Raw genomic sequence first — 18378 nt, forward strand, 5'->3', positions numbered from 1 at the left:
AGATAATACTCAGTTTCTTCCTGAAAATGATTGCAAACACAAATTCTTTGGTATTATTATCTTCATTTAATTTGTCTTAAATGAAAAAACACAAAAGAGAATGATGCAAAAAGCAAAACATTGATCATTTCACACAAAACTCCAAAAATGGGCCGGACAAAAGTATTGGCACCCTCAGCCTAATACTTGGTTGCACAACCTTTAGCCAAAATAACTGCAACCAACCGCTTCCGGTAACCATCAATGAGTTTCTTACAATGCTCTGCTGGAATTTTAGACCATTCTTCTTTGGCAAACTACTCTAGGTCCCTGATATTTGAAGGGTGCCTTCTCCAAACTGCCATTTTTAGATCTCTCCACAGGTGTTCTATGGGATTCAGGTCTGGACTCATTGCTGGCCACCTTAGAAGTCTCCAGTGCTTTCTCTCAAACCATTTTCTAGTGCTTTTTGAAGTGTGTTTTGGGTTATTGTCCTGCTGGAAGACCCATGACCTCTGAGGTAGACCCAGCTTTCTCACACTGGGCCCTAAATTATGCTGCAAAATTTGTTGGTAGTCTTCTGACTTCATAATGCCATGCACACGGTCAAGCAGTCCAGTGCCAGAGGCAGCAAAGCAACCCCAAAACATCAGGGAACCTCCGCCATGTTTGACTGTAGGGACCGTGTACTTTTCTTTGAATGCCTCTTTTTTCTCCTGTAAACTCTATGTTGATGCTTTTGCCCTAAAAGCTCTACTTTTGTCTCATCTGACCAGAGAACATTCTTCCAAAATGTTTTAGGCTTTTTCAGGTAAGTTTTGGCAAACTCCAGCCTGGCTTTTTTATGTCTCGGGGTAAGAAGTGGAGTCTTCCTGGGTCTCCTACCATACAGTCCCTTTTCATTCAGATGCCGACGGATAGTACGGGTTGACACCGTTGTACCCTCGGACTGCAGGGCAGCTTGAACTTGTTTGGATGTTATTGGAGGTTCTTTATCCAACATCCGCACAATCTTGTGTTGAAATCTCTTGTCAATTTTTCTTTTCTGGCCACATCTAGGGAGGTTAGCCACAGTGCCATGGGCTTTAAACTTCTTGATGACACTGCGCACAGTAGACACAGGAACATTCAGATCTTTGGAGATGGACTTGTAGCCTTGAGATTGCTCATGCTTCCTCACAATTTGGTTTCTCAAGTCCTCAGACAGTTCTTTGGTCTTCTTTCTTTTCTCCATGCTCAATGTGGTACACACAAGGACACAGGACAGAGGTTGAGTCAACTTTAATCCATGTCAACTGGCTGCAAGTGTGATTTAGTTATTGCCAACACCTGTTAGGTGCCACAGGTAAGTTATAGGTGCTGTTAATTACACAAATTAGAGAAGCATCACATGATTTTTCGAACAGTGCCAATACTTTTGTCCACCCTCTTTTTTATGTTTGGTGTGGAATTATATCCAATTTGGCTTTAGGACAATTCTTTTTGTGTTTTTTCATTTAAGACAAATTAAATGAAGATAATAATACCAAAGAATTTGTGTTTGCAATCATTTTCAGGAAGAAACTGAGTATTATCTGACAGAATTGCAGGGGTGTCAATACTTTTGGCCATGACTGTATATATATATATTACATCTTAAAAAGGAGTCTGCCACCACAAATGCCGTAGTGTGGTCAGGTAGTTCAGTGCTCCTCTTTGTCTAGCTCCAAACCCTCTTAATTGACAGCTCTGGCTTCACAGGTGCCAGGGAAGGGGGGAGATATATGAAGAACAGGTAGATTCCAAGCCCCTGTGCTTGGTTTGAACCGTCATTTTGTGCTGATAGACTTCCTTTAACTATGCGTCACAATTTATTATGGAAAAAACCCATCAATATACAATCTTTTACTAATCAATCTCTAAAGTGATGTAACAGTTTATCATATAGTTTCACACTAATTTTGCTGTTACAGTCAGTTAGAAGTTGCTTAATTTCCTATTGCAGTCACCAGTCATGAACATTAAGAAATTAAGTACCCTGAAATATTGAAGGCTGAACCGTGGTCACAACTCTTCATGTGACTGCAACTCGGCTTCAGATTGAGAAGGTGCCAACCAATGGAAGTGCTCTCCAGCCAGGGTATGTGCGTCTTTCCAGCAAAGCTCATCGCTTCAGTAATCAAAACTTACTAACATGCACTCCTCAACATTGAAAGTGCACCACCAAGAGGAAAATTATGGGAATCACAGGATCGATAGGCATGTTAAGGATGTGTAAGTGATGAAAAAATGGCAACAACATTTGCAAAAAATCTCAATATACTGGAGGCCATAAGAGGAAAACTATAAAGCCTTCATGAGGCATCTTCATACTGATAATATTGATTATAATCATTATAATGTGGGTGATACAATGCGCGGTAGCAAGTCCCCCATAGTATTTATTCATGTATGCTAACAGTCTTACATTGATTTGGCTGTGGAAGCTGTAGTACAGCCATTTCTCAAATGTCCCAGGAGCCATTTTTCAACTCTACTGCACCAGGCTGCATTATGCTTGTACTACTGTGAGCAGCCTGAATGACCTAAATATGTTAGCATGGTCTGCAGGGTCTCTGTACTTGTCTCCCATTGAGCACATCTGGGATGTCATTGGTCAGCAACTGCAAAGGGAGCTGCCAGCAACGTATTTTGATGATTTGATTGCCAAAGTGCATTCTGAGTAGCAGAAAATTCCACAGACAACCATTCATAACCTCATTGTTAGTACACATAGGTGTGTAAGCACATGTATTTTTGCAAATTGCACTCACACTCGAAACTTAAAAAAAATCTAAAATGTTACGCAAATTTTGTCTCCATTTTTCAATCATTTGCATATCATTCACATGGCTATCCATCCTGTGATTTCCAGAATTCCATGACGCTTCCGTTTAGGGTTTAAAATTTAAATGTTGAGGCATGTATAAAAAAAAAAAAAAAAATATCAGTCAAATTTTTGTTCTGTGTAATGTTAGAAGCCTTTGGACACAAATACATCAAAACAACCCTTCACAACATTTGATGTAAGTTTACGCCTTGGTCAAGAAGGGGTCCAACACGCCTTCATAAGTGATCTGTGTGAGCCTGCCATGGCAGCAGGTCGTAAGAGAGACCAAAGTATTAAATCTTGGTGTGAAGAGAAATGCCGAGGACCTTTTGGAAAGGCTAAAGCCAATATCGATTGCGTTGGATAAAATGCAGAAAGATACTGCAACCATAGCTGATGCCACAGAAGTTTGGAAAGATTTAGAAGGTTCTCTAGATCTCTTGAACCTCTCAAACAATGTAAAGGTTGCAATACAGCACCGCAAGGACCAAGCATTAAAAGAAGAACACTATTTAGCCAATATCTTGCATCCCATCTACAGAGGGAAAAAATTATCTGAGGCGGAAATCAACTCTGCAATGGAGTGGCTCGCCAATACTAACCATGACATTGTGGCAACTGTGCTGAAATTGAAGTGTGAATCTGCACCATTTCAAAAATACATGTTTGCAGATAACGTCGTTAATGAACTAAAACCACTGGACTGGTGGAAGTCGCAATCACTTGTTCTTCCAGCAAAGATAATAAATCTAGCTACTCAGCTACTGACTGCATCGGCTTCATCCGCAGGAGTAGAGAGATTGTTTTCTTCATTTGGTTTTGTGCACACAACAGTCCGAAACCGCTTAGGAACTGCTAAAGCAGGACAACTGGTTTTCCTATTAAAAGTCCTAAATAAACAGTAGGCTTAAAGGACTGATGTATTCACTGAAGATGTTTGCTTACTTCAAACGTTAGAGATAGGCTATTGTTAAAAAGTACTTACTCTCTGTAGTTCAATTCTGAGTGTTTAATAGTGCAAATAAAAATTATTAGGTTTCATAATCAACTGTTTTAATATTTTTATTTGTGTAAAACAATTAGATTTGCAAAAAGACAAAGTTTTGCTTGTGTACAACTTGATTAAAAAATCTGATTTAAATCAAATGATTTAAATCAAAAAAATCTGATTTAAATCAAAAAAATCTGATTTTTTTGATTTTTTTAAAAAAATCAAGATTTTTATCCACCCTGAAAAGGATCCTTTTTTTCTAAAAAAGGGTGGATTTCGACTGACGTCAAAAAACTGAAGTGTGAAAGAGGCCTATTCCCTACTTAGGGAATGATGGGGTAACCACTAGTCGATCCCCACTGCCACTAAAGACAGCTGGGATAGACGAACAAGGGGAACACTTATCTTGAGTAGACTCAGATGTAACACAGATGTCCTCCAGCAACACCAAATAGGAAGATAACCAACTGCTATAGCTCAAATCCCCAATAGGGGAAATAGAAATATCATTGGCAACTCCCAGCAGCAGGCTGGGAGTCTATAAACACCCAGGTCCAGGTGTGTCAATTAGAGCCAGAGAATGGTTGCCACTTGATCAAAGAGTCAGAAGGGTTAAGAAGGTGTCTGCAAGGCCAAACGCAGAGACCTTCTGCAGCTAGATGCAGTGCGACTGTCTGCAGCCTCTGACACTCCCGTCACACAACCTTATCGAGCTACTTTTGAGAAAACCCAAAGCAGTTCACACAAAAGAAACAAAAGGATGTAGAGGGTTTTTAAAGAGGAAAGGGATGCATTACCAACAAAAAAAGGGACTCATCCACAAATATCACAATAGACTATATAAGCCACTATTGATGCGGAAGGCGACAATATACAATTTTTAGAACTATGGGTATACAAACAATATAACTGGACATTGGGAAATGGGTGAGCCACGGGCCTGAACTTTGCACTCTGCTGTGCTATTTGTAGATGCACTTTTGCCTCTGAAAAAAGGTAGAAGCTCAGATATACGAAGGCTATCTAGCACTCCAGCAAGTTTCAGAGCAGTACTTGCAAGCTGTATAGCAAACACATTGCAAGCTGTATAGCAAATACACTCACTGCAAGCTTCTCTTGCTTTGAAGACCTTAAAGATGGCAAGTAAACTTGGTCACAAGCTGTACACTATAGAAACAAAAATCTCTCTGTTCTTGAGAACACACATAATATTTAATAAAAGGTAAATTGCAAAGTGCTTCCTCGGTAACAGCAAGGTTTATTCCTTGTTACGAAGGGACTAGGCAACTGTGGTGAGCTGGCTTTTTTCCTCTTTTAACATGCTGATCAATGTCTTTCAAATTTAATTCACAATTTGATTTCATGGGTTTTGTCATGTGCATTATACAGTATCTCAGATATCTGCTTACAAACATATTTAGAATTGAGAGTCCTCAGTGATTGATACCTTTTAATGGCTAATTGAAAAAATGGTAACCTGTAAGCTTTCGAGACCACTTAGGTCTCTTCATCAGGCAAAAACTAATATACCGTATTTTTCGCTTTATAAGACGCTCCGGATTATAAGACGCACCCCAAATTTTGAGGAGAAAAATAGGAAAAAAAATAAAATAATAATAAAATGGTGGTGCATCTTATAATCCATGCGTCTTATTGCTTACCGGGGGTGGTGATGGTGGAGGCAGGAGTGGAACATTGCTGCTGGGATGAGGCGGTGCTCTGTCCCCCAGTGCTTGCCGCCGCGGTGCTCTGTCCCTGGTGCTTGTCACCACTGCCGCGCGCTGTCACCCGGTTCTTACCGCCACCGCCGCGCTCTGTCCCCCGATGCTTGCCGCCACCGCCGCGCTCTGTCACGCGCAGCGTGGGGGGGGTCTCTGCCGTTCCATGCATGCTTTCCTGTGGATTTCTTCCTGGAAAATGGCCGCCGCGCATGCGCAGATGGAGATATTGGCAGTGAAATCTCGGGAGATGAGATTTCAGTGCTGAAATCTCATTTTCCTGGAAGAAATCCACAGGAAAGCATGCATGGAACGGCAGAGCCCCCCCACGCGGCACGGGACAGAGCGTGGTGGTTGCGGCAGCCACCGGGGGACAGAGCGCGGCGGCAGCACCAGGGACAGAGCGCCACGGTAAGCACTGGACACCCTCAGCGGCAGCACAGAAAGGTATATCCTCTTTGTAAGACGCACCCCCATTTTCCCTTCAAATTTGGGGGAAAAAACGTGCGTCTTACAAAGTGAAAAATGGTAAATTCTGAAGTACATAACAGCACATAAATAATACAATATATTGTATTGTATTAGTCTTTGCCTGATGAAGAGACTTGCAATTTGTTATAAACTTTTCCGTTAGCCATTAAAATAAGTACTTTCACGGTCTTCTGTGAGCTGATGGACACAGAGCTGCAGCACTGGTTATAATACAGAGCTCTGATAACTGGACTATAACTGTATACAGTCCAGCCACAAATCTCAGCATAGAAGTTATGTGTATTTTACCCAAGTAGCTCTCCAACCATTCTTCCACAAGATCCTTAGTAATTGAGTGTGATGGAGTTAAGTGACTGCTATGATGTAATTTTATTACACTTGCCCATGTATATTGATCTTGCTTTTGGTTTGTTGTGGACAAAGAACCTTGAAATGAGGACTCAAACTTTTGCTGCAAAACTTTAGGAAACACACACACACACACTTATTTCGAAATATCAGTCAGTCAGAAAAAAAACTTAGACAAGTCAGGTATTAAAACTTCACAATATATTACAGTCTTTTAAATACAATAAAACTTCATAAAAAATAGTTGTCTTTGTTCCTATAGTCCAGTAATGTCTCTTTGGTGGATGGTGGCCATTGTACATTGTTTCACCTCAATTGGAATGAAATTTTACATTCTCTACTTTGTGGTTTGTGATAGATAAATCAGTCTTCTTAGAGAATGATCTTTGTGGGTCATTAGACGACCTTTGTGACAGAAGAATAAGTACAATAAACACTACAATATGGAAGTAGAAATATATGGACCTGAAAGACACGAGCACAAATTCAGTACATCAGGATGAACCTACTAAAAATTGACAATGCAATGAGACATCATTGTGAATGATATATTTACTAACTATATACAGATGTGTCCAACATTCTTTTCAGCAAATATCTTTAAACAGGATATTTCAGAAGTTTAAGTATGGCTAACCTGCCATATCATGAAAACGTAGTTTTTATTTTATTTCTACTCTCTCTTGTAGAGATATTTGCTTGTACAATTTAGCTTATATCTTAAAATTCAAATGGGTGTTGCCATAGATGTCTGTGGGGGCATGTACTTTTTTTCCCCTGCATGAGGTTACCCAGTCATAAGCAGCAACACACAGGGGAAAGAAAAACATGCCATCCAGTCTTCATTGATCTCTGAGTTTAGTTACCTATCATTACAAACACTTCCAGATCTCATATCACAGTTCTGTCAGCTTTGACCTTCCCCCCACACTAGCTGCCATGAGGTGGGTTCTGGAAGAGTTAGTAGTCATACATAAGTCAGTTCTGTTATATCTCTGCATAGGAGGGAGTGTCCTTTTTGTCCTGCAAGACAGTGACTTATTATGACTGGTCAAACTCATGCAGGAAAGGTAGTACTTGCCCCAGAAACAAGCCTGTGGTAACACCCAGATGAACTAATACATAAATTAGAATCAAAACTTTAAAAACTAATGACTCCGCAGCAAAGACAAGAAATTAATAAAAACTACAATTTCCTCAGCTCTGCAGTCACTAGTCCATTATATTCATGATGTGACCAGGTTTAACATGCTCAAGCTTATGAAATGTCCTGGTTAACTACTCTAAATTCTCATTATACAAATTTAATAAATTATCACATGCTAGCAAAACTCTTGAGAAAATGCAATTCACATTACAACCCCTAAGTGCTTTTGCCATAAACATCTCCCATAGCATTTTCTTTTTCAAAGCTGATCAGACGCCACCCATCTGGGAATAGGCTGACTCAAAATAAGCGGTAGTTAGTTAAAGACTAGAGACGGTGTGAATTAATTTACAAGACCCTGTCCAGCGGCCGTGTCAGTAATGCCTGACCACTATATGGAAAGCCTGAGAATTGTCTTTTACCTGACAGCACCCACGGCTCCTCTTTTAATATGCTGGCCTGGCGTGGTGCTAATTAGAAAAAGAGCTGCAGATGCTGGCAGATAAGAGGAGGTTTGCAGGGCCACCATCTGATGGCCGCCGGTTTGCTTCCTGCAAATTGATTTGCACCATTTGCAGGAAATATATATGTATTATTATATATTTATATAGCACCGTTGATTCCATGGATGCGGTTCATGAGAAAGGGATACTTACAAATTACAGATATCACTTACAGTAAACAAGCTAACAATGATAGACCGGTACAGAGGGGAGAGGACCTTCTGGTTGAAGGCTAACCACTACGTTTGTCTAATCTTCAGTATGCAGAGAACTGGCTCCAGTGCTGGAGGAGAGGACTACCATATTCACAATCCATAAAATAGTAAGGTCAATAAAGTTATTTATACTGTAATATCAGCAAATATGGTTTTAGGAAGAAACACAAAGGGAATACATACTTGTAAAATGTAATGGTTGGTTCAGTTGCCAATAGGAAAAAGGGAGCAACCGTGTAGGAAATTGCCAACTGGGTTACAATCCATGTGATGATGTCGTAAACAAATTTTCTGAATTTGGAGGAAATAAAGTAATGGCGAAAAATATTCCGCATCTGTAAAAAGAAAATAGCTACATTCATTACAGATTCCAAAATTCTTTCCCTATTGAAAATGCTAAATCAGTTTGTCAGAAACAAATGATAAAAGTTTCATCTTGGTGCTTGAACATGCTGACATAGAAACCAGTATGACTTTTGCAAAAAATGTTTGCATAGATATTAGCAGCAACAGACTGGCTAAGACATTATTTGTTTCCATAGAACTATTATCTGAGCATGCTCTGAGTTGGGTAGAGGCTATTGTGAAAAAAAGGAGGCGAGCTGTGATAACCTATTGTGAACAGTGGCTCCTGTGTTACCTACTGAAAACAGAGGTATTACTTTTCATTGTAATCCAATCTGTGATAATGAGACTGCTGAAAAGTGAAATTTTCCTGCACAGAGGTGCTCCCACATAGGGAACTGCAGTTAGCCCCAGGTACTTGTAAAGCGTCTTTACTGTAGCCTCCAATCTCAGGATAAGTGGTCATCTGATCCCTAGCGATATGTGATCACCTTTTTTTTTTTTTTAACTCTCGCCGTGGTATTAACTGTGACAGATCTATCTAAAGCGGGTTAAATAATACACTTTCCCCATACTTACTCCTCTTGCAGCACACATCACTGGGATGGCACTAAGAAATGTGAAGTAATATCCAGGATAAACACCATGCCAAACAGCCGAAAGAATAAAGGTTAAACCTGTCCGATATTTCGGAGCCCTGTCATAGCAAACTCTGCAGGAGGGAAAAAATAAAGTTTAACACAAAAAAAAAAAAAATCTGTTAAATACACTATTTTATAGGAATTAGCTGATACCAAACAAGTATAGGCAGGATAACGAGTCCCGCATTTACGACAAATCCTCTACCCAGGGATCCAGGGTTGACATTTCTACCAGAGTACGTGAAGCATTTCCCTCATAAAGCAGCAGAACATTCAGATTAATGATTTACATGTTATCAGATTATTGCCATGAATAAAATAGATAATTAACATATTTGTATAAAAGAAAAGCATGCAACATGTTTTACCATTGATTTTTATTAGATTTAGCGTTTAATAATTTACCTTTTTAACCAAGCAGCAGTCTGGATATTCCAATTGTCTATATACATTTTAAAACTTGTAGCCATCTAGAAGAATGAGAGCCGACAAACACATTAATTATTGCCAGTAGCTGCTTAAGATTCCATTATGTAACAAGGATTTCAGTGGTACATAACCGTGCCTTAAGGCAGCCTTGTCTCTAGACTTAGTGGCAAGGACATTCTGGGTTCTTAACCTATGGCATCTAGTCCACTCCGCTAAATTATCATGCTCCAGTAACCATGTTAAATGAATAAGAGAATGAAAATCAGAGTGAAGTAGGCAAACCATACATTATAATACAGTCTAAAACGAAAAACAACCAATTCAAAATTTTCACATTTCTTTTTCACTTAAATGAACATATAAAAATGCACCATTCAGCAAATCGTGAAAGATAAAAGTAACTGAATAAAAAACACTAGTAATTTGATATACGTTTAACACTTTCGTGCCATAGCCTGTTTTCACCTTCTTGACTAGGCCAATTTTTTCAATTCTGATCAGTGTCACTTTTTGGGACAATAACTCTGGAACGCTTCAACGTATCCCAGTGATTCTGAGTTGTCTTTTCGTGACACATTCTATTCATGTTAGTGGCAAATTTAGGTCAACATTTTTTGTGTTTATTTGTGAAAATATCAAAAAATTGGAAAAATGTTAAAAATGTTGCAATTTTGAAACTTTTAACTTTTATGTCCTTAAACCAGATAGTTATATCGCACAAAACAGTTATTGAATAACATTTACCACATATCTACTTTACATCACCATAATTTTTTTTAAACATTTAATTTTTTTTGTTAGGAAGTTAGAAGGGTTAAAAGTTTCTCAGTTTCTCATTTTGCCCCCAAAATGTACAAAACCTAATTTTTTAGGGACCACATTACATTTGAAGTGAGGTGTCTTTGTGACAAAAAATACCCAAAAGTGACACCATTTTAAAAACTGAACCCCGCAATATGCTCAAAACCCCATTCTCAAGTGTTTCACAGGAAACTGTGAAAGGAAAAAATGAAAATGTAAACTTTTCCCACAAAAAATGTTATTTTGCATTTTCACAAGAGTAATAGGACAAAATGGATCTTTTAATTTGTTGTCCAATTCCTCCTGAGTATGCAGATATCCCATATGTGGTGGAAAACTACCGTTTGGGCGCACGGCACAGCTCAGGAGGACCATTTGACTTTTGGAACACAAAATTTGCTGGAATAGGTAGCTGACGCCATGTCACATTTGCAGAGGCCCTGATGTGCCTAAGCAGTGGAAACCCCCACAAGTGACCTTATTTCGGAAACTACACCGCTAAAGGAATTTATCATCTAGATGTGTGGAAAGAACCAAAATTTTTATTTTCACAAGGGTAAGAGGAGAAAATGGACCTTGCAATTTGTTGCGCAATTTCACCTGAGTACACCGATACCCCATATGTGGTGGAAAACTACTGTTTGGGCGCACGGTATGGCTCGTAAGGGAAGGAATGCCATTTTAAAATGTATTGCAATACGTGAGACCTGTCAGTTTTACACTGGTATATCTCCTGTTAAACTCTGCTGCTGGCCGTGTTTAACAGGCCACCATAGCTGGTAGACCTAGAGGTCATCATTTGACTTCCGGCTGCCATGACTACCCTCGGCTCCTCCATCATTACGTCGCAGGGGTGCCGAAGGGGTGAGAGAAGGAGCCCCACTGCCTCTCCCAATCTTCTAAATGCTGCAATCGCTATGGATTACGGCATCTAGAACAGTGTTAACATCATCGGGTCCTAAGCCAATCATGTCATTAATGTAGAGCTAGAGTTATGCACTGGAATGCTGGTGCTTGAAGGTGTGTGGGGGTCCTGAGCAACGCAAGACCGCCGACCGTAATCAAACGTCGTTGCTACACAAAGCCCAGCGAGCACCGATGTTTGTTTACCTTCAGGAAGCAGTAAAAAAAATGCTTTTAAAGAACCCAAAAAAGCTATACTCATCCTCAATACTGTGGACTCAGCAGGGACAGCAAGTAGTTATGTCCAGTTCTTTGATTGCCTTACTGCTGAGGCCTGTCACTGGCTGCATAAGTCAGGTGGCTGGAACAAGATGTCAATCACGGCACATCTGCTGACATACAATTCCAGTCACATGACTGGCTGAAACCATTCATAGGAAAATTAACCAGAAAACAGGATGTCACAGCTTCCTGCATCAGCTGCAAACAGAGCAGTTCTAACTGTTTTTACTGTGCTGGTTAAAGGGGTTATCCAATGAACAAAGTACATTTTAATTAATAGATCTTGAAATAATAATAAGTTCCACAATTGGATATGTTGAAAAAAAATGTTACTGTGCTGAAATAATCTAATAAATGTGCCCCTGCTATCTACTGTGTAATGGCCGTGTATGACCACGCAGAGCTGCTCTAGTTCATGGTCGGCACACGCCACAGCTTCTGGCCACTTGAGTAAATATAATATGATAACCAAGTATACAGATGAAAAACAGTAGGGTCTCACAGCTGCTGATTTCTGAAGCAACATGTTTTCTTGCCTGTTTTAGGAATGTAGTATTTTGAACCCACATGTGCGTCACAGAATTGTATAACATTGTGCAGTGGAAATGATTAAAATTTCTACCATTAAAATGTTATATTAGCTGCAAATATTACATTTTCACAAGGGGTAAAGGGTAACCATTTTACGCTAAGAAGTCGCAAGACAAGGTTAGAGACAAAAATAAAGAGCATTTTAGATTTTGTGCAAAAATCATGAACCAGCAGCACCATTTTGCAGAATTTGGTGTAAAAACGTCAATAAACATCATAAGACGTAAAATTAAAAGGGACACAAAAAATAAATCTTCAAACGATGAATTGGGCCTATTGTGTTTGCACATGTTAAAAATAATGTAAAAGTACATTCACTTCCTTACAATATTTTTTATTTCTATAGCACCAACATATTTTGCAGCACTTTAAAATTCATTCACTATCATATTAAAAGGGAACTTGTCAGGTGATTCATGCTGCCATAACTGCAGGCAGCATGAATCAGATCCTGGCTGTACGACTACAGCCACGCAAGAGAGACCTGTCAATCACCTGCAGTGGTGATGGGAAGTGGCTTACACAGAAAGCGCCGGACTAGTCTTATCTACTGCTATGGTCCCCAGCCAGATCTTTAGTGTTCGTGTTCTATGAAATACCGAAGTGTTTCAGAAAATAATCTACCTGGCTAGAATTGTGCAGCCAGACTGCGATTCATGCTGCATACGGTTTGAGCAGCATGAATCGCCTGACAGCTTCTCTTTAACAAGAATGACATTATTCTTTTAAAAACACATGTTCCTTTATTAAGCCATTTCATTGTAAACTCACCTCTATATTCCATATATTAAGGTTACTGATTAGATCCCATCGAAATTGGCCATTCTCATCTATTCCATTAAATCCATACCCTGCCGCATTATTTACTGCATCGGCTACACAAATAAGAAAGAGTACAAAGACTAAGTATTAGTACCAATTCATAGCAACTATAACATAAATATAATATAAACAATAAAACCACAAGAATGCAAACATTTCTAGAAGCGCACCAGTTTCATTATCTGGTTTTACTTATGAGTAGATTGGGAGCTGTTTACCAAAGCATTTAATATGTCAAATGACATTTGCTTAGCTTTAAGTGTGCCAACCATTGTGAAAGTGCAAACTATATGGATAGGAATGACTGTTGGCATGATTTTCCGCACTACTGTGGATGTGCTACTGACAATCTGTAGGCCCACATAAAAGATGAGGTCAACGTCAAATGAGAACTTGTTTGTTTGCCAATTAATTACTGGCATATTTTACATGCCATGATCAAGAACAACTTTGTTCAACTCCTCATCGATCTGTGTCATTGGGCCCTTGTGATTCTATTGTGCACTAATTAACTACATGACTGGCACTTGGCTACTAGGTCAGGATCACCGATACAACAATACACTATTTTTTTTGTTTGTTTAATTTGATCTTATTGGGTGTCCAAATACCTTATTTATATGCAGATATAGTGTTAATCTGCAGGTATATAACGTTTAATTCATGTCTAGCTGGTTTACTGGAGCTGCAGCTCCAGGAAGAAAATTAAATCATATTCTCCCTGCCATCACTCCCTTCCAGTCATCAGTGTGGTGCAGGCAGCGGACATTAAGTGTAATCCCTCCCTGGCATAGAGAGCCGTGACTAACTGCATTGGTCCAATGACTGGAAGCCAGCGGCTGCAGAGAGGATAAAACTTCATTTTCTTCTCATAGCCACAGCCCGAGTAAACTGGTTACACAGAATTTAAATGCTGTTTACTTGCAGATAAAAGGGTAATCTGCAAGTAGTGTTTCTGAATGTAACAGGTTCCCCTTAAAGAAATCCGTCAGCAGGTTTTGCTATTTAGTCTCAGAGTAGAATAATATAGGGCAATAGATGCTGATTCAAGGGATGTGTCACTTATTAGGTTGTGTTTTGTAGTTTCAATGCAATCACCATTTTATCAGTAGGAGATTAACACTACTGGACTACAGCTCACATGCAGCCTAGTCAGGCTAATCTGTGTAACCCCACCCCTGCCTGATGAGTAGCAGCTTGCTGAAATTGCACAGTTTACACAATAAGCTACCAGTCAGGGGTGTGGGTCAGGTTATATACAGTTTAACTGCTACATCTCCATCAGAGAAAAAAAAGAACTCTATGAAAACCTATCCAAGCAGCACAGTAGGTGATACATCCCTAGGATGAGGCTTTCTTGCCTTGCTATCCTCCTATCAGATTATATAGCAAAACCCTGCTCAACAAAAATATCTTTTTTTCTTTTTATTGGTCCGATGTGTCAGCCATAAGAAATCTAGTGTAAAAGCCAGGGCTGTGGAGTCGGTAAGCCAAACCTCCGACATTTCCCTGACTACAACTCCCGACTCCCTCATACATACTTCAATCCTGAGCATGTACAAAAAGGACATCACAGATTCATCTCAACTAAAAGCCCAGATCCTCAGATCAGGAGCAGAACAGACATTTCTACAACATTTCATAACTTCCAATTTTTTATGAAAATATTTACAGCACATCCTGCACTGAACTACTGAACCCAATTTAGTATACAGTTGTGGCCAAAAGTATTGACACCCCTGCAATTCTGTCATATAATACTCAGTTTCTTCCTGAAAATGATTGCAAACACAAATTCTTTGGTATTATTATCTTCATTTAATTTGTCTTAAATGAAAAAACACAAAAGAGAATGAAGCAAAAAGCAAAACGTTGATCATTTCACACAAAACTCTAAAAATGGGCCAGACAAAAGTATTGGCACCCTCAGCCCAATACTTGGTTGCACAACCTTTAGCCAAAATAACTGCGACCAACCGCTTCCGGTAACCATCAATGAGTTTCTTACAATGCTCTGCTGGAATTTTAGACCATTCTTCTTTGGCAAACTGCTCCAGGTCCCTGATATTAGAAGGGTGCCTTCTCCAAACTGCCATTTTTAGATCTCTCCACAGGTGTTCTATGGGATTCAGGTCTGGACTCATTGCTGGCCATCTTAGAAGTCTCCAGTGCTTTCTCTCAAACCATTTTCTAGTGCTTTTTGAAGTGTGTTTTGGATCATTGCCCTGCTGGAAGACCCATGACCTCTGAGGGAGACCCAGCTTTCTCACACTGGGCCCTACATTATGCTGCAAAATTTGTTGGTAGTCTTCTGACTTCATAATGCCATGCACACGGTCAAGCAGTCCAGTGCCAGAGGCAGCAAAGCAACCCCAAAACATCAGGGAACCTAAACCATGTTTGACTGTAGGGACCGTGTTCTTTTCTTTGAATACCTCTTTTTTTTCTCCTGTAAACTCTATGTTGATGCCTTTGCCCAAAAAGCTCTTCTTTTGTCTCATCTGACCAGAGAACATTCTTCCAAAACGTTTTAGGCTTTTTCAGGTAAGTTTTTCCAGCCTGGCTTTTTTATGTCTCGGGGTAAGAAGTGGGGTCTTCCTGGGTCTCCTACCATACAGTCCCTTTTCATTCAGACGCCGACAGATAGTACGGGTTGACACTGTTGTACCCTCGGACTGCAGGGCAGCTTGAACTTGTTTGGATGTTAGTCGAGGGTATTTAGCCAACATCTGCACAATCTTGCGTTGAAGTCTCGTCAATTTTTCTTTTCCATCCACATCAAGGGAGGTTAGCCACAGTGCCATGGGCTTTAAACTTCTTGATGACACTGCGCACGGTAGACACAGTAACATTCAGGTCTTTGGAGATGGGCTTGTAGCCTTGAGATTGTTCATGCTTCCTCACAATTTGGTTTCTCAAGTCCTCAGACAGTTCTTTGGTCTTCTTTCTTTTCTCCATGCTCAATGTGGTACACACAAGGACACAGGACAGAGGTTGAGTCAACTTTAATCCATGTCAACTGGCTGCAAGTGTGATTTAGTTATTGCCAACACCTGTTAGGTGCCACAGGTAAGTTACAGGTGCTGTTAATTACACAAATTAGAGAAGCATCACATGATTTTACGAACAGTGCCAATACTTTTGTCCACGCTCTTTTTTTATGTTCGGTGTGGAATTATATCCAATTTGGCTTTAGGACAATTCTTTTTGTGTTTTTTCATTTAAGACAAATTAAATGAAGATAATAATAACAAAGAATTTGTGTTTGCAATAATTTTCAGGAACAAACTGAGTATTATCTGACAGAATTGCAGGGGTGTCAATATTTTTGGCCACAACTGTATATATCTCAGAAGTCGGAGTCAATCCATTTTATACCAACTCCTACAAAATGGACACAGACTCAGACTCGACAGTCCTGGTGGAAGTTGTATGTAAAAGCAGGCTGGAATTGCACTGGAGGTGTGTGTAGGCACTGGGCTTCTTCTACCAAGTGCATCGACACGACCCCCAGTGCACTCCCAGCATACATTGCAGGACTTTAAGTCACTTTTCTTTTTTCACTTGTGGCTTTTGCACTGAATTCAACAAAATGGTGCGCACAATTCATGAATTTTGTATAAAGTTCAAAATTGACTTTGACTTTAATTCCTTCACGACAGGGTCAATTTCTGTTTTTTGCATTTTCATTTTTTCTTCACCATTTTACCAGAGCCATAACTTTTTTATTTTTGTATTCACATAGACATATGAGGGCTTGGTTTTTGTGGGCCGATTTGTACTTTTGAATGACATCATTCATGTTACCACATAGTGCACTGGTAAACGGGAAAAAATTCCAAGTGGGGAGAAATTGTGAAATAAAAAAGCAATTCTGACATTGTTTTTTGGCAATTGGTTTTACAGTGTACATTTTGTGGTAGAAATGACCTTGCAATATGATTTTCCTTATCAGAATAATTATGGCGATACCAAACAAGTATTTTTTTTTAATTTTAGTGGTGAAAAAAAATCAAATTTGCAAAAATCGTTTTCGAGTGTCGCCATATTCCGAGACCCATAAAGTTTTGGTTTTTGGCTGATGTAGCTGTGTGATGACTTACTTTTTGCGAGGCGAGGCAAAGCTTTTAATGATACCATTTTGGAATAGATGTGACATTTTGATAGCTTGTTACAGCATATTTTGTGGAATTGTAGCGACCAAAAAAAAACCATAATAATTTTGGGCTTCTTGACTTTTTGCTTATGGTATTTACCAATTGTGTTAATTATTTTTACAGCTTGATAGATCAGACTTTTCTGATCACAGTGATACCACATGTGTATTTTTATTATTTTTTTAATCATTTTTAATGGAGGAAAAGGGAGGTGATTTGAACTTGTCTTAATTTTTTTTTATATTTTTAAAACTTTTTTTTTTAGTTTTTACTGCTTTTGTTAGTTCCCTTAGGGGACTTGAACCTGCGATTGTCTGATCGCTTAGGCTATAGCGTACAGCCACAGGAAGGGTTTCAAAGGAGCTCCGTAATGACAGGCACAGGGGTGTTCAGCAGTCCCCCCACGGTCAAGTCGATGGGCCCATGGAATGATGTGTCCCCATGCCGGCACATATTAAATGCCGCGGTCTGAGTTAAACAGGTCAACAAACACAGGTGGATCTCCTCTACACCCTCATTTGGTAGAGGTAGGCCCTGGCTGTAACACACAGCCATGACTAGCCCGATATTGAGTAGGCTCACCCCATGAGTTCACTCCATACACCCACTAACAACTTGAGCCATAAATGTATTTATGGCGCATTTCGTGAAGAGTTTAACTGCTTTTGCGACTTTTAAGCAGGAAATGTCAAACGATTTGCAAAATGTTGCAAAAAAAAAAAAAAAACACAGGCTGCGAGGGACTGGAGTAGAGTTGAGAAAATTTGGTGACTTGACTGGAAAACTCAAAAAAAAGAAAAAAACAGTTGGAAATGCAATGATGAGTTGGGCCCTTTGAGTTTAAGGGAATGTGACTTTATCCCAGTAATGCATCACTGGAATAAATCACTTGAGTAAAGAGATATTCTTCTGAACAGAAAAGGTCAGTGAATTTGCCATTTTCTGTATAGTGGTTCATTTCTGCATAATGGTGGATTTGATGATGATTAGAACCTTTTTATTTGCCAAAGAAGAAAAAGTTGACAGTACAAGGCAAGTGGATGACATTTTACAATCTCATCCCTGCACTGCAGACATTTACCATGAAGGTAATTGAGCATACTGCATATTTTCAAATTCACAGAATGCTCATTTTAAAGACCAAATTGTTCATGTTGAACTGCACC

General features: G+C 39.4%; 1 protein-coding gene across 1 annotated transcript in view; it reads right to left on the reverse strand.

Annotated features, from left to right (window-relative positions):
• Window positions 1-6555: 6555 nt before the first annotated feature.
• The window catches only part of LOC141081555 (lysophospholipid acyltransferase 1-like), a 72796-nt gene continuing 60973 nt past the window's right edge, over window positions 6556-18378 (reverse strand). The window contains exons 9-13 of the mRNA XM_073566110.1: window positions 13005-13108; window positions 9633-9697; window positions 9166-9298; window positions 8425-8576; window positions 6556-6841 (exon numbers count right to left, since the gene is read on the reverse strand). Coding sequence (XP_073422211.1) covers window positions 6688-6841; window positions 8425-8576; window positions 9166-9298; window positions 9633-9697; window positions 13005-13108 — 608 coding nt within the window. The 3' untranslated portion in view covers window positions 6556-6687. The remainder of the gene's footprint in view (window positions 6842-8424; window positions 8577-9165; window positions 9299-9632; window positions 9698-13004; window positions 13109-18378) is intronic.

This window comes from Dendrobates tinctorius, unplaced genomic scaffold (assembly GCF_039654945.1).
Source record: "Dendrobates tinctorius isolate UK_male_01 unplaced genomic scaffold, ASM3965494v1 ptg000004l, whole genome shotgun sequence".
Classification (NCBI taxonomy): domain Eukaryota; kingdom Metazoa; phylum Chordata; class Amphibia; order Anura; family Dendrobatidae; genus Dendrobates; species Dendrobates tinctorius.